This window comes from Camelus ferus, chromosome 7, assembly GCF_009834535.1.
Source record: "Camelus ferus isolate YT-003-E chromosome 7, BCGSAC_Cfer_1.0, whole genome shotgun sequence".
Lineage (NCBI taxonomy): Eukaryota > Metazoa > Chordata > Mammalia > Artiodactyla > Camelidae > Camelus > Camelus ferus.
The window spans coordinates 24,815,624-24,841,245 of record NC_045702.1 but is presented as its reverse complement, the minus strand read 5'-3'; the positions used below and the strand labels follow the sequence as shown (position 1 = coordinate 24,841,245).

The 25,622-nt window shown below is 37.4% G+C and overlaps 2 protein-coding genes across 4 annotated transcripts in view; both read right to left on the bottom strand.

Annotated features, from left to right (window-relative positions):
• Window positions 1-755, bottom strand: part of IQUB (IQ motif and ubiquitin domain containing) — a 64,984-nt gene extending 64,229 nt beyond the window's left edge. For 2 of the 3 annotated variants that reach the window (XR_004321353.1, XM_006189162.3), the window contains exon 1: window positions 55-753. The gene's annotated coding sequence lies outside the window, so the exon portion shown is untranslated. Of the gene's footprint in view, window positions 1-54 lie in introns of all 3 variants that reach the window. The other variant, XM_032483592.1, reaches the window with a different exon arrangement.
• A 2,791-nt stretch (window positions 756-3,546) lies between these two features.
• On the bottom strand, window positions 3,547-18,552 carry NDUFA5 (NADH:ubiquinone oxidoreductase subunit A5). Its single transcript, XM_006189159.3, has 5 exons — window positions 18,445-18,552; window positions 18,101-18,145; window positions 14,720-14,836; window positions 9,897-9,962; window positions 3,547-7,220 (listed from the first exon to the last, which is right to left on the bottom strand). Exons 1-5 carry the CDS (start codon window positions 18,463-18,465, stop codon window positions 7,119-7,121), a joined length of 351 nt encoding a protein of 116 aa, XP_006189221.1. The 5' UTR covers window positions 18,466-18,552; the 3' UTR covers window positions 3,547-7,118.
• Between the last annotated feature and the right edge of the window lie 7,070 nt (window positions 18,553-25,622).

The following is a 25,622-nucleotide window of genomic DNA, read 5'->3' as shown; positions in this document are numbered from 1 at the left end:
AAGGTCGCTCTAGGGGTCGGGCCGACAGAGGGCAGCCAGCACCTGTCCTCCTACCTGACTAAGAAACGCAGTAACTCGGGTGGAAGCGGTTCCTCAGGCTCCTAGTAAGCAGAGTCCGTACTCGCCGGACTCTCGGTTACGGGTCGTATCCTAGCAACGGTTCTGGCACCCTGTCCCCAACAGGGCACCGCTCCCGCGAGAAGAGGCGGTGACCACGCTGGAAAAGAGGAGGAGGGGTGGAACCAGGGGCGAGGGGGCGGAGAGAAGGAATGAGGCGCGGGGAGGGGCGGGGCGAGGGGGCTTGTTACCCGCTCGTTATCTGGAGCCGAAAGTGATTTGGACAGAAGCCGCTCTCTCAGATGTCTTTATGTTTGCGAAATGGCACAGTTCTCCCAACCAAACAATGAAAGCAATTTGCGCTTTGGGATACGAAAAATAAGGGTTAGGGAAAATGTAAATAAGAAGTGAGTGAAGACCTTGACCAAGGAGAACACAGTGGTACAACAATAGATGCCTACTTGCTTTTGCTAAATTTGGAACTTGGCTATTAGCTCCTTGGCAGCCAAAGAGAAAAGGGAGATGGGCGCTATTAAATAATTCCCCCTTTGAGTCAGGAGAAGCAAAGCTATTGTTAAACACTGAATTATAAAGTTTTTTCTTTTTCCTATCACTATAAATTCTTTAAATTGAGATGGTTTTTAAAGAAGCACATATTGAAGGAAAGGATCAATTATGTTCCTATTGCAAATGTAGTAACAAATTTCATGTGGCTTTATAATAGTAACATTTATTAAGTATTATTTATTCCTAAACACTTTACATATATTTTTAATTTAATTCTTACAACAATTTTATTAAGGAAGAACTGTGATCAGCTTCCTTTTACTAATGAGGAAACTAAGGCTCAGAGAGGTTTAGTGGGGAGCCAGAAATAAACGCAAGCAGTCTGACTCCAGAGCCTCCATTTTAAACCACTATTCTATGCTACCCTTGACTTACCACAGTTTGCTATTTAGAAAGGGTGTAAGATTGGGGGGAGGGTATCACTTAGTGGTAGAGTGTGCCCTTAACATGCATAAGGTCCTGGGTTCAATCCCCAGTACCTCCATTAAAAAATAAATAAATAAACCTAATCGACACCCTCCTAAAAGGATACAAGACTAAGTAATAAAACTTAAATTTGTGTCATATATAGGACAGGTTCATTTTTCTTTCATGATGTTCAGTGTCTTCATTCCTTTATACCATTCTGTTGAAATTACATTCTCATCTCCCCAGTAGCTTCCTAATGTCCAATGTCATTTTTTCAGTCTTTATCTCACACTAAAATAGATATTTCTTACCCAGAACAATATAAAATATGGATTATAGTCGCAAATAAAATTGACTTTACTAAGGGGTTTTAAATAAAAGCAAATGCATTTAAATGCACTTCCTGAAGCCACATATTCATGAAGAGCAAAGGGCATTCGGATAACCACTAGAATTAGTCTTTCATGAATAAACCAAGTGTGATTGGAGGTGTGCAGACAAGTTCTTCCCAACACTCCCCCATCCCCATCTCCAAAATCATAGTGTTTCTCAAATTTTACTAGTAATGAGAATGCCATTGGTTTTAAACATTCACCTTTCTGGGTCTCCTCTTTAAAATTTATCATTCACTGTCCTCCATGTTAGGGACAGTATGAAAATACTAGGTTAAGGCACAGAAGCAGGAGGTGGAGGGAAGAAAACTTGGTGGTAGAGAAATTTAAGTACTTCACAATGTTAAAAGGTGACTTGATACTGTATGTTCATATTTTATTTATAGTTTGCTGTGGAGGTGATCTTATACAACTCAATTGTACAATATAAGCCTAACTTAATTGATAGGCTCCCCAAGTAGTCTATGCAGCTTAGAAAGGTTATTAGCACATCAAAATCACACACACACACACACACACACACACACACACACACATATAAACATATAGTTGCTTGGTTATATTAAAAAATGTAAACGCAAGATGAAAACAACCAATAGGAAAAAGACCCTCAATTCTGAAAGTGGAAAAGTAATTTTAAAATATCATTTTCCATTTTATTTTTCACAATAAACCTATGCATTTTTTTCTCAGGATTTATTGCCCCAAATGACTTATCTTTATTTCTCATGAAATAAGAATCTACCTTTATTTATCTCAGCCTTTATTTATACAGTAAACATTTCTTTTAAAGAGCTTTTATTTTTATAAAGATGCCATCTAGTGGCTTTATGAAATCAAGCATTTCAAAATATCTCCCTTTAGGCTAAAATGCATTTTAATGTAAATGAATGAATTAGAAAAACATATTGGAAGAATAATTTAGAAAGCTAAGGACCTGCAAATTATACTTTGGAAATTACATGTATGAACTGAATTTGGATAATAATACCTTTGTGAGCTTGTTAAGATACTGGAAATACAGATCCATAGCCGCTTTTCTGAAACCTTAAAGGACAAATGTGTTTGAAATTCAGATTTTTTCAGACTTTTGACATGTAATATGGGCACATACCCTATGATCCTGTAACATCTTCAGTGGGCTTGGGGACGTACTTCAGAATCAAATACACTAGTACTTCTGGGGCAGAATATATTCACATTCACATCAAAGTGGGATAAAGACCACAAACAGCCTTCTTTCAATTCAGGTCAGGCTTTGCTTATAAATAAGTTATGAAAAACTTTTCTATTTTCAAACATTTTTGGACTCTGGAATTTAGATAGGGAATTGTGGACCTGTTTCACCCTGAGAAAAGGAATCAAACTTCCAATTATAGAAAAAGAGTAAAATGAAATACACTATCATAAAATAGTAATGTTTCTCTTTAGAAATGCCTCAAATGTTCACCTGAAAAAGAAATCAACCTAATATTTGAAGATTGTGAGAAATACCAATAAAGAATCTCTGCAATGCTTTTCACTTACAGTCATGTATGGAAAGAAGCTAACCTACCTTACATTTCACATAAGCACACAACAAACAGCTATTACTATAAACCGAAACCACGTCGAAAACTCATTATTAGCAATGCATGGCAAGCTAAATTAATGAGTTCTTTAACACACTCCAAAAAAAAATTGTTTTAACCTTGGCTTTCTGTTTCTTTTTTGTTTCCATCTGTGATTTGCCATATTCCTTTTCCCCTGCCCCTGTGTCTGTGAAAGCATGTGTTGAAATGTCATCATCTTCAGCCTGGATCAGTGTGATTCTTTTGAGCACTGTCAACCCTCATTAGACATGTAATATGAATAAGAAACAAACTTTTACTGTCTGAATAAGACAGTGGGACTTAGGGGTAGCCTATTCTAATTCACTATTTTCCTCATATTTTCCTTCACTAAGGAGAGTTTTGGCTTATTATCTCTAAATAAAAACATTCAAATAAATTACTCCAGTCCCCATCAATAATTCAATTCCTGTATCACGTTCCCACTTTGATTCTATCGGGGAAGAAGAAATTTTCCTCTACCCTTCTAGGTTCTTTTGGCTGGTCTAAGAATTAAATTGACATAAGACAGATTAACAAGAGAAAATCATTCAAATTTTAATTACACGTAAACACGGGAGAGGCCAGGAGAACTGAGTCATTCACCAAATTGGCCGAAAATCTCACATTAAATACCATCTTCAGCTAAAGACAAAAGAGGATGTTGCGGGTAGTGGTTTAAGACTTCAAAGGGGAGGAAGGCAATTCACAAGGATATAGAAAAGCAAATGTTTGGTAAATGTTTGCTAGGCCATGCCCATTTGAAAAGCCTACTGCAGCAGGTAGAGACTTAACTTCTGAAGGTAACACAGCACATCTTCCCATCCTAGTAGGTCCCAAAGGTAGCTCCTGAAGAATCTGGTGACAAGACCCACGTGGAGCTGAGGGAGCAGATTGGACCTGAGTGAGAGGCAGGCTGACCGGTGGGGTAAACCAGGGAGAAGAGGCCCTGCATCCCACTTTGCAAAGGTGGGCCAGACAGCCCTCAGGGACCCTGTGCAGAGGCTGACAGTTTGCTCGCCCTGCCCCTACCAGCATCCCAATAACATAAGCTGCCTTTTTACAGTGAAAATATAAAAAAGAATCTTGATCTCCACTTGACAGATTTGACAGAAGACTCCTTTCCTTTTTATCTAGTATCCTATTCCTCCCTGCTTTGAAAATAAACCTGCTTTGCATTATAACAACAAAAAAGCTCAATTAGCTTCACTTTTCCAACTGCACTTTAGGATTAGAAAAGGAAATAAAACAAACTTCCATCCCCAATTCTGAGGGAAAGCGCGCCAAGGGGTGGAATAACGGAGAATGAAGAGGCACAGTGACACCTGGGGTCTGCAAGTACATGATGGCTGCCTCTGCTGGCATCACATCCTCTCTATCCAGATGGCAGACAACTTCCCAAGTGCTCCTGGCCTAAAAAGGTGAGCATCCCTCAGGCTGAGCCATATCCTGTGTGTCCAGGATAGTCATGGTTTATATCTGTTATTCTTATCTACTTCCCTTCACTCTCAAAATCATTACATATTGAATGAAAAAGTACAGTTATCCTACATATAAACCATTTTCTTCCCAAAGGAAAGAATGCCAAAAACTTGGAATACTGTACACTCAGTTCACAGATAGGACAAAGGGAGCATCACTTTGCTGCCACTTTCTTCTTTGTTTGCAAAGCTCAAACTGATTAGCTCCTATTTCTTTTGAGGTGTCTGGAGTATGATGATTAACTTGAATGAAACATATGAGGAGCCTAGGGAGACTGCAATGGGCCATTCTGAAAATTACTCAAATTAGTCTAGAAACCACTCAGCAACACTGAAGATCTTTAAACAGAAGAATTAGCTGCAAAAGATCAGGAAAATTTAATCTGGAAGTTTATAGGAAGCACCTGGAAAACATCTGCAGGCCTAAAAAGTCAGCTGTAAGATGACATGGGCAGCCGGAATAACAGGAAGTGTAGAAGAATGATGGCCCTCACAGCAGTGCCTTTCAGGCACCCACCCCCTGACATTATCTGCCTATGATCCATAAGAAGACTTCCATGCAAAATGAAATTCAGTTTATTACTTCTGTTCATATTTGTTCTTATTTATAGGTACTTTGATAGAAAAAGTCAAGAAGCAGATCTAGGTTCTTCTGGTGCAGCCCATACAGTACAGGCAGGAGGGACAGCACCCCAAGCTACGCATAAAGAGTAATATAATGGTTAGGAGAATGAGTGCTGGAGCAAGGCTGTCTAGGCTCAAAATTTAGCTCCACGTCTTACTATGTGACATTGGGCGTGTTATTACATTGTCTTTGTGCTTCAGTTTCTCCAGGGTCCCTATGTTGCCTAATTGCAGGGGAGCACTACTCACAACTGAATTCTCGTTTCCTTATCTGGAAAAATGGAGATGATTTGCAGGACCTCACTCTTACGGTTGTAGTGCAGATTCACCGAGTAACGGCAGTCAAATACTTAGAACTAAGTGTCTGGCAAATATTACAAACATTAGTTATTATTGTTACTGTGACTAGCATTGCTATTCAACTAGCATTTCTAACGCAAACATCATAGAAGGCCCCCTTTTACTAATAGCCACAGGAGCTCTGTTGGTGAAATATAAAAGACGCCCAAGGACTATGGGAGAAGTGGAGATGAAAGTACGTATCAAGCCACCTTTCTGTTTTCATGTGCCAAAAGGACCTGAAAAAAATTGTTGGCTAGAAAATTAGCTTGAAAGCATCTATGCAAACATGCTTTGAGATCATACGTTTTGACCTTAATAAATACTATGTATTATATATTAAAGCAATGGTTAGAACTGAAAAGGAAGTTATAAATCATACATTTTACCTTTTACAGAGAAGGATATAAACAGGCCATTCTGAGAGACTGACAACTTGTCTCCACTTCGTCACTGAGTTCATGATGGTGCTGGAACCATGGGAATGAGAACCCCTGGACTTGACTCTCCCTCTAATGCTTTTCCCACTTCCCCAAAGAAGTTTCTCTTGCAATATGACTGCTAAAAAGCAACTCAATCCAATTCATTTAACATTCAATTTACAGCTCTATGAAGGGAGAAATATACTGCAGAAAAAGAAAAATATAATTTTCTACTCATTCTAAAAATTCTGAAAGGCTCTGTTTTGTTACAGGAGACAGCAAAAACACATTATGCAGATGTAAAAATACACACACAAAAAAGCAAAAGTACTATCTTTGAAGGTAAGAAATACCAAATTTAGCCAAATATTTAAAAGTGATAGCAGGCTAGAAGGTGAGGACATATAAAAAGTAATTTTATTTTTGTTTACCCTTAAACTTGCCAAACTGCTTCTTTCTTTGAACAGCATTTATCTTGTTTGATATCTAGCTGCACTAATATTGGAAATTAGTGAAAACTACTTAGTGATTCCACTTTGAAGTTATAACCATACAACTAAGATGTTCTCAAAACAAGCCTATCTGTATGTCTTTAGAAACTTTAGAAACTCTGAATGTCTCTTCTTTTACAGAAATTCTATCTTTATCTTGATGTACTTTGGTTGATCAAAAAACAAAGGCAAAGGGCCAGAAAGATAACTTCCTTAAATAAGAAAAAAGTAAGTTTATCCAACTACCTCTATAAATTAAAAAAAACTCTTTCCAATACCAAACAAATTTTCTCAACTGTACAATAAATTCTAATTTGATGGTTTTTACTCTTACTATTTCACTTCAGTGACCTATAAAGTTGTTCAAACAATAATAATAAAGTACCTTTTCTTTTTTTTCAGGATAAAAAAAATTAAACAATGTGAAGATACCACTAAAAATACTTCACCTTTTGAATATGGACCCTGCATTGAAAATCTCTAGGAAGTTTCCCAATTAACTTTCCAAACTTCCCCATATCCTCTCTGTTTAAAAAAATATCATCTCTGAAATAATCTGAATGAATGTTTTATAAATTAAAAACTGTTTCACAAGTCCTTATTACCATTCTCACCAAGTTTAATAAGTCTCCTAAATATGTTTGGTATCAATTTTCTTGATTATGTTAATAATATGGAAACATTTTTAATATAACAGAATATTTAATTACATCAGTTTCCCATCAACACACAGGTCACTTAATGATGTTTATATTGGCCATTTCCATTGGTTGGCAGGAGGCTCTTCCACTAAAGGCTCCCATGGTTTCCACTGTATCATTTTCCTCGCCAGACTTAGTTCATTTTCAGCCTGTTAATAAAAATTTTTTAAAAGATCATTTGATTACACTGCTTAATAGATATTTACCAAAGCTAATAACTGAAGTATAACTATTAGAGCTATTACTTTCATGTTAATAACTAATAAGCTGTTCTACCATCAAATGCTGAACATCATTAATTAAATTACCTTAATTCTCACAGCTGCACAATCATCATGAGTAAGAAAGGACAGCTTCTGAGTTCTTTTATTTTATCAAAAATTTGCTATTAGATTGTTCAAAAGTTTAGCTGGTGAGTTTTCAATTTTAATTGTTTCACAATTTACACTACAAATTCTTTGAAGAATTATGTCTCAAACTATGTCAGTAGCTTTCAGATTTTATTTTACCATGGCCCACCATTAAAAAAAATAAAAATTTTACTAAGGGATCCAGAAATATACACATGTAACTAAAACAAAACTAAAAATATCATCACCTTAACTAGTTGTCACACACACTATTTTCTACTGAATGTAAAAAAAAAAAAGAACCACTAGTCATAATCCACTTAACTGATTTTATGATCTAAAATCACTTGAGACAAACAATTTGTAAAACAGGGATCTATGGAATAATTCAAGAGAATACAATAGGTGTATTTGTTTATTGAGCAATCGAATCACTTTCCTTAATCAGATTGTTACATTTAATTTTTCCTTTCAAACACAATATATACCATATTTAACAAATATATTTTAGCTATCTTTTACTGCACATTTTTTTTCTACAGCAAAAAGGCCTATGATGACTCTAGCCAAGTTAAAAGAAGAACATTGCTGAACGCCTGTCAGGACATCAGAGAAGGAACTAAAACACAGAATGGGTGCTGAGATCCTATCAGAGGCTATATTCTCTAGTTAAAAGGCAATGCCTCATTTGTGCCAGTGATGCAGAGCAGCCAACCTATGTTTAGCAGCAACAGTCTAAAATATACACAATCAGTTAAAGAGTAGATTAATAGAAATCTGGGGGTAGAGGTATTTACTAATGCTGAAATGAGAAAATACTGATTAAAAATATTCCTAAGGATGGCTGTTTCCCTGACTGCCCTTTGGCCAGTATCTCTTAAACATTCACACTTCCTCTATGCCCCCAAGGCATTGCAGGGTGGGGAGGGTGCCTACTCCTGAGCATCACTGACGCCAGCTCTACTTCAGGGAGCTGGACTCAGCGGCACATAGCCCCAGCATCCACTCCCTCTTCTCTGGCTTCTAACACACTATTCTTTCCTCATTCCTCACATATTGTACCTCCAGAAATGGGCTGCCAATATGGTAGCCACTACCTATATGTTCCTACTGAGTGAGCACATGAAATGTAACTAGTGCAAATTCAGATGTGCTGCAAGTATAAAATACACACCAGATTTTAAAGACTTGGTATTAAAATAAAAAGTAAACTGTCTTAATTTATTATATTAATGATATGTTTCAATAGTATTTTAGATCTATTGGCTTAAATTAAACATTATTAAAGTTAATTTAATCTTAATATTTTGCCCATCAAAATGTGGAGAACTGCACAGCTAACTTAAAAATACCTAATGTACCCTAATGTATAACTGCATGATAAATTAACATATCAGATAAACTAAAGTCATGATTAAAGTGAAATCAGGTAGAAAAGAAAGAGGAACAGGAAGAAGACAACAAGTCTGCAGCAAGTTCCCATAACATACCAAGTACCATATTCAACCTGGCAAATGAATAAAAGGCCAAGAAAATAGGTCTTTGAATGACTGAAACAGTCTACATGCCTAGAAAGCTATCTGAATGCTCCATTCCTCTTTTAACAGAGCCATCTAACAATTCTTTTGAACTTGTATATCACATCTATTGGTTATATACTTTGATAAAAGGTAAGAAAATGTAAGAAGAAATGGTTACACTTTTTAAAATGTGAAAAAATAAAAATTAAATGAAACAGAATTGAATATTTATCAGATCCTTATAAGGGGAAGACATTCTAAACTTGTAATACTGGGATAGAGTGGGACTGAAAAGGGGGTGGACAAGGGGAGGGCAATTTGACCAAATAAAAAATTAAAAACATCTACATAAAGGAGAAAATATTCAATTGAAGTCAAAAGGCAAAGAGACTAAAAAAGAATAAACAGACAAGATAGCAAAAATTTAAGGTTAATAGCTTTCATTAAAAAAAAATGAAAGATAAAAGAAAAACACTAAAAACAAATGATGGAGCAAAAACGTTAATAATTTACAACATGAAATACAAGAACATATTTTAAAAATTTAACCAACAGTGAAAAATACACTTTAATTTTATGACCCAAAAGACCTGTGTTTTCCTATATTAAAAATATAGTAACTCTTTAATACATAAAAGTATTTGTATCTAAAAACATAAATTATTCCAATAACAATAATTCTGTATTACTAATTTCAACTAAGGAAAGGCAAACAAGAACACACTGATTAAATTCCAAACTTCCAACAGAAGCTTCATAAATTCAAATTATAATCAATGATAAATGACATACACATGTCAGAAGTATGTATTTTCTATATGTCTTATATTTGATGAGTTGATATAAATTTAAAAATTTAGTTTTCCTTTCTTTCTGGAATATCAGTTTTGTACCTCTATACCTTGTGCCTTTGAACATTTAAAGCCAAACATCTGAATATTCAGCTTTTTCTTACCTGAAGAATCACCTCTTCTATTTGGCCACCCTGAAGTTGCTCTTCTAATTTTTTAACATCTGGTTCCTATAATTTAAGGGAAAAAGAGAAGAAAAAAATATTTATACAAAGAAGCACAAAAAGCACTTAATTGTGACAAATTAATTTTTCTTTCCCTGTACCCTTGCTAATTTTTACCAAATATTTGGTGGAAAGTCATTTTATCTATTATTTTATTGCTTTTCCATCTTAAAAGTGTTAAATGTTTACTGATATGCTTAACAAGGGTAAGAATATGATGCTTAACTCGGTTTTCCTAAAATACAGATTCTAAAATAACACTTTATTTGCTTAGTATTTCCTATATTTCCCCCTAAGCATTAGCATTAAAAATAAATGCTTTCTTAGGATCTAGAAATCCACTCCTAGGTATATACCAAACAGAAATGCATAATACGTTAACCAAATGACATGTTCAAGAATGTTCACAGCAGCACAAATTACAGCTCCAAACTAGAAACAGTCCAAATGGCCATACATAGAGTAAATTATGGTATTTTAATAGAATAGACTACTACAGAGCAATGAGAATGAACAAACTACAACCACATGCAACAACATAGACGATCCTCTCAAACATATTATTAAGTAAAAGAAACCAAATACATATTGATGATTCCACTTATAAAAAGTTCCAAACTACACAAAATGAACCTGTGGTGTCAGAGGCCAGAAGAGTAGTTACCTCTAGGAGGATAGCAACCTCCAGGGGAACAAGAGAGGGTTTTGGCATTCTAGAAATGTCGTCTTTTTTGAATTAGTGCTGACGTGTGATTTACTTAGTGAAAATTCAAGTTCCATAGTTATGATTTCTGCACATTTCTTTATGTACATTATTCTTCAATAAAAGGTTTTTAAAAAAGAAATGTTAATAGGGTACCTAGAATATTCAGCAACATATTAATTTTGTAGTAGACTAAGCTTTTTGAGAGCCAGAAACCATGCCCTGTATATACACATGCATTTGTAAATAGGGTGGGTTTTTGGCCTATAAATAGAATCAAAAGAGGGAGAAAGAGTATATTCTACAGGAATTGGCATCTGCCTCAGGGCATCTGCTGGCTGGCCCAAAATATCTGTATGGCTTATTCCTTCACTTCCATCAAAGTCTTCACTCATACATCATCTTCTTAGCGGGGATCACTCTGATAATTTATATTGTTGTAGGCTGAATAATGCCCCACAAAATATACATGAACTAATTCCTGGGACCTGTGAATGCCACCTTACATGGTAAACACTTTGCAAATGTGATTAAGGATCCTGGGATGGTGAGATTATCCTGGATTATCTGAGTGGGCCCTTAATACAATTATAGGTATCCTCATTAAGATAGAGGCAGAGGGAGACTACACACAGAAGAGGGGAAAGTAATGTGACCATAGAGGCAGAGACTGATTGTGATTTGGCCACAAGCCACCAGAGCTGGGAGAGGCAAGGAAGGAATTCTATCCTAGAGCCTCCAAAGGGAGTGCAGGCCTGCCGACACCCTGATTTGGGGCCCTGATTCTGATTTTGGACTCTGGCTTCCAGAAATGTAAGAGAATAAATTGTGAATGTTTTAAGTCACCAGCACTGTGGTAAGCTGTTCCAGCAGCCACAGGGAAACTCATCCTGTAGCATCCCTCATCACCCTCGGACACGCCGTTCTTCCTTCTTTAACTTCCCTCACTGCATTTACTATCTTCTAACATACTATGGAATGTACTTATTTATTCACTTACTTGTTTTATTTATTTATTTATTTGCCTCTCATCATTAATGTGTAATCTCCAAAGCAGGTATTTTTACATTTTGTCCATTGCCTTGTAAGCACTAGCTTCCATGCCCAGAACTATACGTGGCATGTGACAGGCACTCAATAAGCATTTCTTAAACAAATACAAAGTAGCTGGAAAAGAGAGGGGAAAAAAAAAAGCAGATGAACATGTTCAAGAAAGACTGTTTAACTCAAAAGTGACTGAGTTTTGAAGCCAAACATCAATAACAAAACAGGGAAGCTGGTCATTGTTATGAGAGACCCACGAGGGAGAAGGGGAGAAGGTTAAGAAAGCAAGGAATATTCAACATGGTTTTCAACCTCAGGAAAAAACCCACGTTGGGAAAATAATTCAAAATTTGTCTTACTTAAGGTGAGTCAATAATGTGACTGTTATTTACCAATGGCATGATAAGGCACCATGTACTGAGTGCTCACTACATGCTTGCAACTGTGGTAAGCACTGTGCATGTATTACCCATTCAGTCCTAATAATTAAAGTGTTCAAGGCAGGTATTATTATACCCAAGTTAAAGATGAGGACATTGAGACAGTGAAAATAGGCAATATGCCAAATCAGCAAATAAGTATTAGAGCTGAGATGAAAATTTTAGACCACAGACCAATGCTTTTCACCAATATGCTATTACTATCTCCCTAGTATAATCTGAACAAATATTTACTTTTACTTCCATTTTAGGCTTAGTAAATAGATATTTTATAATCATTATAATATTCATTGAAGACCCTATGCCTCCATGGGGGATTAAAAATTTGTGATAATTTTACCAAAAACAGGATAGAGCAATACAGCTATTACATAGTGCTTGGTGTTCTTAAAAACTATTTATATTTAGCCTTTTGGATAAACAAACATTTCCAAGGACCTTATTAAGTGCCAGGTACTAAGCCGGATTCTTGGGATATAAAGATGGATGCAATTCACAAGTAGCTTATGGACTAGTAGAGGAGATATAAAAGGCTTCACAGAAGAAGTGATGAGTTTTAAAGACTAAGAACTGCCAGGCAGACAAGGTAAGGGTATTCCAGAGAGAGAGAAGAGAAAATACAAAGGAACCAAAAATAAAATTGCATGGAATTCACATAACTGTCGGTAGTCTGGTATTACTAAAGTGAAGTGTACAAAACAGGAAATGACAAGATAATATTGAGGAGAAAATTTAGAGCCAGATTTTGGGAGGCTTCCATACTAGGATAAGAATACTATAAGCCAGTGGTGCCCAAGCCTGGCTGTACATCAAAACCACACAGTAAAGGTAGCTAGGGTGAGTTTCACACAACCAGCCCAGTGTAAGTCGTTAAATTCAGCCTTTGAGAAACAGTGAACAGGAAACGGTAGAAAGATTTTTAAGCAGAAACTTATCACAATTAGATTTACATATTGAAAGAAAATTCTTGGCGGTGTGGGGCATATAATGAAATATGATAGAACCATACACAGACCAATTAGTTATAAGGCAATTAAAACAGCCCAGGTCATAGAAAAAAATTTATAACTACTAAGTGAAAGTAATGACAATGAACTCTTCTTTGGGTGACACTGGCTATGAGAGAAGAGAGAGAAATAGGGCAAAAGTAAAGGAAAATATAAAGATAGGTTTTCTTCTTCTTTTTTAAGATAAGAAGCTAAATACATTTTGAGGCTATCTGAAAGTGATAATAAAATGGGAGGCTAAAAAGAAAAATAGAAGAAATGATTAAAGAGGAACAAGGTTATGGAAAAGGAAAGCAGAGAAAGAATAAAAGACAGAGTTAAAGAGATTCACCTCATGAAAAGAAAAAGGGCAATTTCTTACTCTGTGATGGGAAAAAATGCATAAGCCCATTTTCCTTAAAGAAAAGTCTCTCCCCTTTAAAGACTTGTAATCTGTAAATTACCTCCAGAATTGTAAGAATAAGAAGAAAAGTTCCAAATCAAACTGCATTGTTTTGCTGTACACTTAAGGAAAGTATAAGAATTCTCTTTGGACTAGAGTTTGGTAATCTAATAAGAAAAATATGTAAGGACCACTTATTGCATGTATATGTTACTTTTGGAGTTTATGACCACTTTTTTGGATAATTACAAAAGTCCACAAAATAACTGCTGCTGTGCAGATTTAACAATAGTACAATATAGTTTGGTATGAAAGCATTAGCAGCAGTCTACTGTGTGCCTGCCTAGGGCCTTTGATTCAGAAGCTGTAAAATGTTTGTATGCCTCCACTTGGGCTGCCATAACAAAATACAAAGACTGGGTGGCTCAAAGAACAAAAATTTATTTTCTCACAGTTCTGGAGACTGAAAGTTCAAGATCAAGGTGTGGCAGGGTTCAGTTTCTGGTGACAGCTCTCTTCCTGGCTTGCAGACAGACACCTTGCTGTGTCCTCACATGGCAAAGAACATGAACTCTCTAGAGTCTCTTCTTAAGGACATTAATCCTATCCGATCAGGGCACCACTCTTACGACCTCATTAACCTTAATTACTCCACACTGGGGGTCAGGGCTTCAATTTAGGAATGTGGGGGTTGGGACGCAAACATTCAGTCCATAACAATGCTCAATATAATTTTTGATAGTTAAGAGACTTAGTCCTCTTCTTTCTGTAACAAAGCACTTGTTATTTCTGACAGTTGCTAAATACAACACACATTTTTTTTTCTTCTGTTTTCATTCTTCTCTACTCTGAAACTAGAAAAGAGAGATAAAGATTGATGTATCTATAGATAAGAAGTAAACAATCAATAAAGGACTGGATAGGTAAGAGATGTAAAAGAAAGCTACCATGCTGACTTAAGGAAAGGACTTGATCTTATTCTTTCACTCCTGTATTTAGTAGTGCCTTGCATATTGCAAGTACTCAGTAAACAGGAGTTTGGTGAATGAAAGGGAGAAAGGATGAAAGAAAAAGCATGGAAGGAAAGAGAATAGAAATGAGAATAAAAATAAGCAACTGAATTTTTGTGTTAAATGTTGCACTGGATACCATAAATTCAATAAAACAAAATCAAGTCAGCTACTTACCGCTTTAACCATACTCAACTTCTCATTTGTAATCTGTTCTGTGTACCTTCTATATGCTGCATTTTTAGGGATTTGTCCAAGAACATCAAGAATCTTTGCATACAATATTTTTAGCCTCTGAAAAGACAAAACATACAAATTTCCAGCTTAAAATATCACCAAAGATTTAATGGAATACTTCAAAAAGTCTCACAGATTATTTTTTTTAATTCATATCTATATTTAAATTGTATTTAATTTGTATTTTATATTAATCTGTATTTAATTTGAAATTTGTTTTAGCTTAATTTAGTTTATACAATAAAATTATAGGTACTACTACCTAATTTCATTCATATATACTCACCATACATATGAATATACAAAATCAACCTTGAGGGCCTCTAAGAATCTTTTTTTCTTAAAAAGTAATTTGTATATTTAGACATTGTTTACATATTTGAATACAATGCTCCATAACAGAGTGTATTTTACTATACTAATGTAGAACTTGTCAGATAACATACAATCTGAGTCGTGTGTGTGTGTAGGGGGGGTTAGCCTCATTTCTTAATTTTAGCAAAGGGTATGACACTAGAAAAGCCTAGGAAGAGATTTGGGTTCTGAAATGGGGATGTTAATAATATCTGCTTCATAGGATATTGTATAACTTGGAACAGTATCTAGCAAACATTAAGTTTCAATGTTAGCATTATTATTTTATTGGGGAAGCAGATATCAGAGAAGTTTCCATAAGAAGAAGCAGCATCTGAGAATGACCTGGAGGCATGGTAGGACTTGGACACTTAAAGACATTGGAAAAGGTAATTTTATACAATTAATACATATAAAGAATTAAATGGCAAAAAAATAAAAGAACTATCAAGGAATTAGTACACAGTTCTACTTTCCTTGAACTGTGTTCAATATAGTAGCCACTAGCCAAATCTGACCACTGAGCACTTGAAATGTGACCAGTCTGAACTAAGATGCACTGTTACGGGTAGATACACACTGAATTTTGAACATTTAGCATGAAAAAAGACTAAAATATCATTAATTTTCATACTGATTTATATATTGAAATGGTAATATTTTGGATATGTTCAGTAAATTAACTTTTTCTTTATTAAAAAAAGTGATTCCTAGAAAACTTTAAACTACAAACATGGTTTACATTTATGACTCGCATTATATTTTTATTGGACAGCACATGGCTGTAATACAGGACACACAGGAAATGCTTAGGAGATCAGGTTGGAGAAAAGGGGAGTCAGGTTGTAAGTGGTTTCACATGTCAGGTTAAAGCATCTGGGCTTTATTCTGTGGACAGTTAAAAGATACAGAAAAATTGTGATTAGATGCATGCTTCAGAAAAATTAACCTGGCAGAAGTGAATTAAATGAATTGGATGAAGGAAAAACAGAGAAGAAGGTCAGTAACAAGCTTGCTGCAATTCTATGAACAAGAGCAAGGGACTAAACTGTGGTACTAAGAGTAGGAAAAAGAAAGAGGGGTCAGAATGGAGAGCTGTTATAGAAAAGGATCGACAAAACTCATCACTGAAATGAACATGAAGATACAAGGGTAAGAGAATTATCAACTGGAACGTTCAAATTCCCAGCCTGGGGAGTAGAAAGACTCTGACACATCAATAAAAATAGTCTACAGTGGAAGAAACAGATTTAGAAAGGGGAAATCAGGAGTTCAGTTTTAGGCACTGAGTCTAGAGTCATTACGAACGCATAATGAATACAAGACATTAACACAGCAAACATTAGTTACTGAGCACACACCACGTGCTAATCATAGTTCTAGCAGTGAACAAAAGACTAAAACAACCCTGTCTCGATGGAAACCTACATTCTAGTAGAGAGAGACAACAAACTAGATAAATCAGTAGAATACAGTCTGTTGAATCTGGAGAGCCACTGTAAGGACTTTATTCAGAATGAAATGGAAAACCATTGGAGAGTTTGAGGAAAGGACTCACATGACTTGACTCACATTTTCACAGGTTGACTCTAATTTGGTTGAAAAAAGATCAAACTGAGGCAGTGACAAGCACAGAGAGGCAGTTAGGAAGTGAAAGCAATTATCCACAGCAGTGATGATGGTGGATGAGAATAGGGTAGTAGCAGAGGAGATGGTGGGAGGTAATAAAAATCTAGATATAACTTGAAGGTAGAACCCAGACAATTTACTGAAGTATTAAATGTGGGGTCTGAGAAATAGAAAGGAATAAAAGATATCAAGGTCTGTGACATGAGTGAATAGAAGGATGGAACTGACATGAGCAAGCCTGAACAAAGAGCAGATTTTAGGGAGAAGATCATGAATTCAAACTTGGATATTAAGTTTGGGTTGCTGACATCCAAGTGGAGATGTCCACTAAGCAATTAAATATGCAAGACTTTCATAAAGGGAGAGGTCAGTGCTTGATAAGGAAACCCAAGAGTTATCAGTGAATAGGTGGTATTTAAAACCATTAGATTGGGTCCAGACACCAAGAGAGGGCAAGTATAAGTAGAGAAAAGACCCAGGAATAAAGTCTTAGAACTCCAACATTTAGAAGTAGGAATATGAGTGATAAGCCAGAAAAAAGATGTGGCAAAAAAAAAAAAAAAAAAAAAAAAGCAGGAAAAAAACACCAGGAGACTGAAAACTCCTGAAGTACAGGAATTAAAGTGCTTGATGGATATAGTGCCAAATGAGTCAAATGCTGCTACTGAGTCAATTAAGATGAGAAACGTGAGATGACCATTGGATTTAGCAGCATGGTGACCTTGAAAAGAGCAGTTCTGGCCAAGCCTGACTGGAGAGCCTTCAAAGCGGAATAACAGAAACAGGGAATGGTAAAGTATTGATAACTTTGAAGTTACCTGTAAAGGGAAGCACGGAAATAGCGTGACTATTGGAGGGAGAAGGATCAAGGGAAGTTTTGTTTACTTTGTTTTTTAGATGCAAGCATGCCTGAATACTGACAGGAAAGATCTACCAGAAGGGAAAACTGATTACAAAAGGGAGCAACCGCTAAAGCGGTATCTTCGGTAATGGGAAGTGTATAGAATCTAGAGCACCTAAGAAAAGGATGAGGAGGGAGGAAAGGGTGGAAAATGAAGATATAGATTTGGGAGGGCACTCACAAAACTAAATGTGACGCCACGAAAATGCCACGGAAAAAATCAACAAGAAAAGTGGTTCGAAAAAGAGACCATAGAGGGGAAAAAAAAGTAGCATCGGATAAACGAAGGACTAAATACCGCTCCTGTCTCAAGAGCTCAAGCTGAGTTGTAATTTTGGATTAAACTATCCGTATCCCGTTAACCTCTCAAGAAACAAGGTCTGAAGGTTCTAGCCTTCCTTGGGAACTCAGGAATGAAAAAAAAAAGAGGTACATACCTCGTGTGGACTCTCACATACAGCCAATCCCATAAGGCCAGTAGTCTGTTCAAAAACAAAACACGATTCACACTGTTTACTATAATTCCAGGCGTCGCCACGCTAAGGAAAAGCAAAATCACCACTGTCCTGGCTAAAACTGGGCCGAAAACCAGCTACCGGTCTCTCAACGCCTCTCGTTCGGAGCTTTTTTCCAGCCTCTCCGATTGGAGCCACTAAACTGGTTACCTCTAATGGCAGAGCAAAATGAGTCCCGCAAAAGCGCCGCCAAGCCCGCGCCCCCCACCCGCTGACTCCATCCCCACGATCTGAAAAGTTCCGTCAGTGACCTCCACCCGGCTCACCTTCTTCAGCACGCCCGCCATGACAGCACCGAGCAGCCGGGGCGCGCAGCCCTCTGGGAACCTCGATCAGACCCGCTCAATCCACCGCCGAGGCCGCCTCTCCGTCACCTTGGAAACACGTTTGGCCCCGCCTCCTGAGGCTCGCCACCCGGGCCAAGGCTCTGCCCCGCCCATTCCTTCCGGGAAAGTTGACGCATGCGTAGTGAGTGCACAAGTGTCTGAACCCGGCGCTTGGGGAAAGGATTCCCTTAGGGTCTTACATCTCAGTTCCTGTCCCTCTCACGCCGACCACTTGCCCAAAGGTTGAAGGGAACACTCCAAATTACAAAAAATCTCCGATATAGTCGCTCTAGGAACCTGCATTCGGCTTAATCTTTGGCGAATTCCTCCCTGCCACAGCGTAGTCTGCAGTAAAATGAGGGTGGTCGTGGAGCATTCATCTGAGTGATCTCTGAGGTGCAAAGGTTAGTTCGGTGTTCAGTATTTCATTTCACTCACTGAAGCACATCATCCATTTTCTCATTTTCCCAGGCGAAGCGATACCAGACCACACCGCTTTTTCCCACTTAACCTCTTAAACAATTTCCTGAACACCCATTATGTATTAGTTTCTGGGACATAATTTGTAAGACAGGATCTTGCAGCCCGGAATTTCACAGAACCAATGACAAAGACGTGCATGAATAGGTAATTTGGTAAGTGTTCCAAAAGAGGTTTGTGCCAAGTGCAGTGGTAGCAGGGAAGAGGATATAACCAAAAATTGAGGGGTGACGAGTTAAAAAGGGCATTTGCTTAAAAAGTCAATGGGAAAAGAGCACAATTGAGAATATATATATATATGAATAGAAAAAGGCATAACTTAATATTAAAATAACCTACAGAATGGGAGAAGATATTTGCAACTGCTTATAGTCACCAAAAGATAAGTGGTGCCTAGAATATAAAAGGAACTTCCATAAATCAGTAAAAAGAAGAACTAATAACCAGGACAGATCTTCCTGCTTCCATTCTTGCCTCTCTCTCTGGAATATTGTAAATGAGTTAATGTATGTCTAGTGCCCAGCTCAGTGCATGGAACACAGCACCACACAAGGGATTTTGTTATTAATTTTTATCTTGCTATTAATTTTCTCAACCCAGTAGCTATAATAATCCTTTTAGAAAATATTTTGCTCAAAGTTCTTTTGTGATTTTTCACTCGAGGTGTAAAAGCCCAAGTCCTTCCATCTGCATACAGTGTCCTATAAAGCTGCCCCTCTGCCCCTCACCTCTCAGACCAGACCTAACATCCTGTTCCCTCTCCCTACTCAGGTTGCTGCTCTTTTAATCCTTTTCTTGGAAAACCTTCCACCAGGCAGGCAGATGGCTCTCTCCCCCACCTTTTTCAAATCTTTGCACAATACTACCTTCTTAATGTGGGCCGCCCTGGCCACGAGATTTAAAACTGCAAATCACCATGAAAACACTCCTTACCCTCTTCTCTGCTTCAATTTTCTTCATAGCCCTTATTACCTTCTAATATACTATCTAATTATCTTATTTATATCGTTTTTGTGTATCATCCTTTCTAGAATATAAGCCATATATGGATGGAAATGTTTTCTTACCATATCTCAAGTGCCTCAAATAGTACCTGGTACATAACTGGGCACCCAGTTAATATATTTCCAGTGAGTACAACACAAAAATAGTCAAAAGAAATGAATCGATAATTGACAGAAATGGAAACAGAGACAGTAAATAAACATGAAAAGAACTCAACACCCCCTCCTATTAAACAAGGAAATGCAAATTAACTATAATTTTACTGCCATCTTATGGACAAAAATTAGGGACCGACAGTTCCAAGTGTTAGCAAGGAGGTGGAGCAACAGGAATACTCATACACTGCTGGTGAGAGTGAATTGGTATAATCACTTCAGGGAATTATTTTACAATAGTTAGTTGAAGATATGCAAACCTGTGATTGAGGGTGATGGGTTGAATTGTGCCCCCTCAAAATTCCTATGTTGAAGTCCTAACCCCCACTACAGCAGAATGTGGCCACATATGGAAATAGGGTTATTGAAGATGTAATTAGTTAAGATGAGGTCATTGGAGTGAGACTTTGTCCAATATGACTGGTGTCCTTATTAAAAGGGGAAATTTGGACACAAAGAGATGCACACAGGGAGAATGTCAAGCAAAGATGAAGCCCACAAAGATTGGGATGATGTTTCCACAAGCCAAAAAACACCAAAGATTTCCAGAAAACCACTAGAAGTTAGGGGAGAGGCATGGAATGGATTCTCTCTCTTAGCCCTTGGGAGAAATCAACACTGCTGCCTCCTTGATCTTGGACTTCTAGCCTCCAGATGGGTGAGCTAATACTATTTATGCTGTTTCAGCCACTCAGTTGGTGGTATTTTGTTACAGCAACCCTATAAAGTAACACTGAGTGTTACATGAGTTTGATTAAATGCTCCTCTCTTCTCTTAGGATAGCCGCCCCTGGAAACATGAGCCATGGGGATATAATCTTTCCAGCTGAGATTACCCAAGAATTAGGCTTTACCATAACTTCCATCATAATTTCCAACTTCTAGTATTGAAATCTTCCACAATTACAATTCAGGACAAAGGAAATGTAATAGTAACAAATATGCATGTGTTAATGGCATTTTAAAAATACACAGACACCCGTGCATGGATGTGCACACAGATATAAATACAAAGAAACTACTGATTTGAAGCAAACCATCTGATGCACCCATTTGCTCCTACAAAGGTGACATATATACTTAGAAACACTAGATTAGATTCAGGAAATTACATTAGGCCTGGGAGGAAATATCCTTGTTTTTCAAACTAGATAATGCTGAAATAGTCACTGGAACTTAGATGAATGGAAGTTTATGAGGTCACAGTCTTCGTTCCCTGCCTCTCCAGATTCTAAGAATTTTCGTCATTGTAGAGTGTGTTCCAGAACATGGAGTCATGTGATTATAAAAGATGCATGTGTTTTCATTGGTTGTAACTTTGGGTTCAGGCTTCTGCCCTACCACATTTACTAAAGACACCATGGCTAAAAAGACCTAACTGATCCTGGCTAAGGTACTGCATAGCTAATGAGTCCTCTGTGGTGGGAAAATGTGCAGGGTTTCTGAGCCAGTCCCTTTTCAGAGATGCAGGGCTCTGTGTGGAGTGGGATCGACAGTGGTGTCCTGTGGCTGGTGACAGTAGAATTAGCTGCAAAGGGAAATCAACACTGGCATCTGTGATATCAGAAAGGGATTTGGGAATATCCTAACGTGAGTAACAGGGCACCAAATGCCCTGTATTCTCAGTTGGGTGAGAGTTCCCCAAGGGGTCCTTGTTGGAATCCTCTCAGGAAGGAGACAGATGTTGGGAAGTTCTTCTGCAAATGAAGTTAGCAGGCCAGGTAACTTAGAGCTAAAATCTGGAGCTTGTGTGTTACACAATTTAATCTGTAGGACCTCCAGCCTATCTAGTAAGGGAAGTCTTTTTTTCTCCAGTTAATTAACTGGAAGAGTTAGGACCTCCTGTACTGCTTCTTAATGACACAGAGTCTTTTCTGAAGGGCTGGATCTTACCAAATGTATGCAGTTAGGATATTTGCCTAGAATGTAAGGCTCTTGAGCTCTGCTGAGGGAAATTTCACCTGAAGGAGGCATGAGACCAAATGACTGAAAAAGAAGAAAGCATCTCAGTTTTGGGGACAGAAAGGGCTCACTCCTGAAAATCTAGAGGGGACACGGACTGCCTTGGTCAGTTTCCCCTTAGCTGTTACGGTTGGGGAGAAGAGGTGAAAGTAATCTCTACTCAAGGAGTGTTCTTTCCTCTCCCAGTTTGGCAACAAAGAAAATCATTTTACTCAAGTTAATTCTTAGAACAAACTGACATATTAAAATTCTAATCGTTCAGATATTACCCAACTCTTGTGCCTCCATTCATATCAGGCCTGGTCAAAACAACTTGGATTTTTTTCCTGTCTTCTTCTCTCTCTAGGTTATGGATACTTCTAAAACATGCCTAGCCAGATAATTGAGTGTTTTTGATATGGTGGTTTTTAGAAAATCATTCTAAATTGGGCTGAACTCAGATGAAAAAAAAGCCATTACTCAGTTTTATCAGAGTGCCTATCAGCTTCCACATATTTGACTTTCCTAATGTGTGAAAATGGGGGCTATCCGACACTCGCATCCAGGTTTGGACTAAGTTTAATGTTGAGGTTAAATACAAATATCCCTATTGAAAAGCAGAACCTCTGGGAGAATTGAACACTAACAATGTCGATGGGGGCATGTCGAGCTGGATTTCCCAGTACCAGACGCTGCTGCTCCCCATTCAAAAGCAAGCAAGAAAAGAAGTGATGAAAGGCAGGAAGTTTGTTTAAGGAGATGAAACTTTTATGAGACTAAAATGAATATTTATTAACATACATGTAATAAGAATATGTGAGTAAAATGGTAATAAAACAATAATTATTTTAAAAAATGAGTACCTAAATAGAGTTTAGAAATAGGGAGATACAATTAAAAATAAGAAACAAATTGAAAAGGGTCAAAATATATCATAAATGTCAATATTATATTTTTAATTAGTCTCATCCAATGTAAAATGACACATTAACTGAAACAAAATAACCAAGACAAAATGAGGGTGCAGGGAGACAACATAGCTAAAGCAGAGAAGGAACTTCAGCATGGGAGATGAAGCAGATAATCACTTTTGAAAACTGGATAAACAGCAGAAAAACTGGAATAATCATTTGTTAAGCAAATGCATGTGGATTATGCACTTTGTATGAGAAGCTGCAGTAGATGCTAGGGGTCTATAAGTGAAGCAGACTGACAGGTCTCAGTCACCAAAGAGCTGCATTCTAGTGGTTGGACACATAGTAAATAAGTAAACCAATGAATAAATAAAATGACCAAATGTTGTTCTCCAAAGGGAATGAACACTGCACTATGATAGATGGGTACCTAGTAAAGGATGCAAGAAGACCTTTCTGAGAAGAAGACATTTGTTCTGAGACAGGAAGGAAGAGAAGGATCGAGTCACACAAAAACTAGCTAGAGCATCCAGGAAGAGGGAGCAGTAGGCACGAAAGTATGAGGAGGGAAAGTGCCTGCCCAGAGTTATTACTGGAGTTAGAAGCGTGAATAACAGGGTGGCAGGGACTGAGTTGAAAAGATGGTTCCATGGGAATGTTTAAATACGTTTAAACTGTGAGGAGATCTGATCGACACTTTGAAAAGACAACTCCAGTTGATACTGGTGGAGGGATGGGATGCAGCAGAGAAAGAACAGAGCAAAGAAATGGTTAGGAGAGGATTGCAGTAGCCCGAGCAAGAGTGATAATGGCTTGAACAAGCCTGCTGGGAGCGGAAGAGGGCCGATGCATTGTAAAATCTGAAAATGAAACCGAAGAGCTCTACTACTAGATCGGACGTGAGAGGTAAAGGAAAGGACCGAATGAAAGAATGGCTTCTAGGGTTCTGGCTTTAGCAACACGGCAAGTGAAAATTCATACAGAAGAATGTTTTTAAAGAAAAAAAAAATGAGTTTCAGAAGTTTAGCATCAACAAATAAATATTAGCCAAATTACAGACTAAAGAATAAGATAGCAAAACCAAACAAATGAGTTTAACAAAAAGGAATATTTAAAGTCATAGGACCCAATGTTTAACACCCTCACACAAAGCAAAGCAAAGACCTTTGGGCTACGGCAGCTACCAGTACCGAACAGACACTCCACGTGTCATCTTCCCAAAGACTGCAGTTCACTGTATTAAGTCGCATGGGAGCCTAAGGTCCTTGGTAAATTTCAGGACCAAAACCATTGGGCCAGAGGGGGATTTTTTTTTTTTTTTTTTTTTTTAGTATTCATAAGACAAAAGACTGCTAGGTGATTCCAGCTGCCTTTTCCTCTCGCCCTCAAATACAGCAAAGCCCACTTACTCCAAAGAGTCCCACAGAGGAAAGCAAACTGGAAAAAAGTCACGTTTTACTGGTAGCCCTGGGCAAGACTGTTGGAGAGTAATAACAGAGAATAATGAAAGAATAAATTTAAAGATGCTAGGGACTGACTGAAGGGGGAATGGACATGAATTACTGCAGTGATGACAAAAGATAAAGAAAAATTGACAGGAGCCTCCAAAAATTCTGATTAAAACTACAGAAGATATTATAAAGGCATCACAGTGGAATTTTTAAAATATCTTCTAATGTATAAATTTCAAACCTTCCTTTAAATATTCTGTTGGGGTCCTGCTTATGAATTCAGGTGCTCTGAAAAGCTGAGTAAATACTTTAATCATGGAAACCTTCAATCTGAATTTCAGGGTCAGCATAGCTTTCATTCCTGAGAGTTCTTGAGAAAAGTTCAATTTTATTTGCAATATTATAAAATATATAATACGTAATATATAATGTAGTAAAAAAAAAAGTCTCAGGGATCTTATCATATACTCAGGCAACTTGTCCTTTCCCCATTACAACATAATCCTATAATATAAAGATATTATAAAGTATCTAAAATTGCCTTTGTTTTCCATAGAAAGCCAGTTAAGATGACTTCGTAAACCATGCAGGCAGTTTGCCAGGAGGTGGTGATAGAGAGATAATATTAATGACAATATTGGCAACCTTATACCATTGAGGGGATGAAGAACTTTATTTCTTTTAGGTGTTCTGGCAAATTCATTTGGTAGGAAACCTAATAAACAGTACAACACAAAAGAGTTTGGTCTGAAATACCTCAAATACATGTAGACAGCAGGAAAAAAAATCTAGCCCAGGAATAGCTAAGACCCCAAAAGAACCAACCTGCCATTTAAAAAGTCATTGCTAACAACAGTAAATAGCAGAATAAGGGGGCCTTGATTATGTGACCTTACATGACATTAAAACATTATCACATGCATCTTTAATAGTTGGAGGACGTATGAGGCCGACTTAAGGGGCAGTAAAAGAAGGAAGGAGACAGGGAGTCAGTATGTCACTGGCAATGCCTGGCGGAAGGAGGGTAGCAGGGAAAAGGAACAGGCTGAAGCAAGGTGGACACCGTTATTAAAAAGCCAGCTGAACAAGACATGGAATCAGCACCCACAGTAGCGCGAGGCCAGTAAACAAGGTGGTAAAGGGAAGCTAAGTGGAATTCACATAATATCTTAC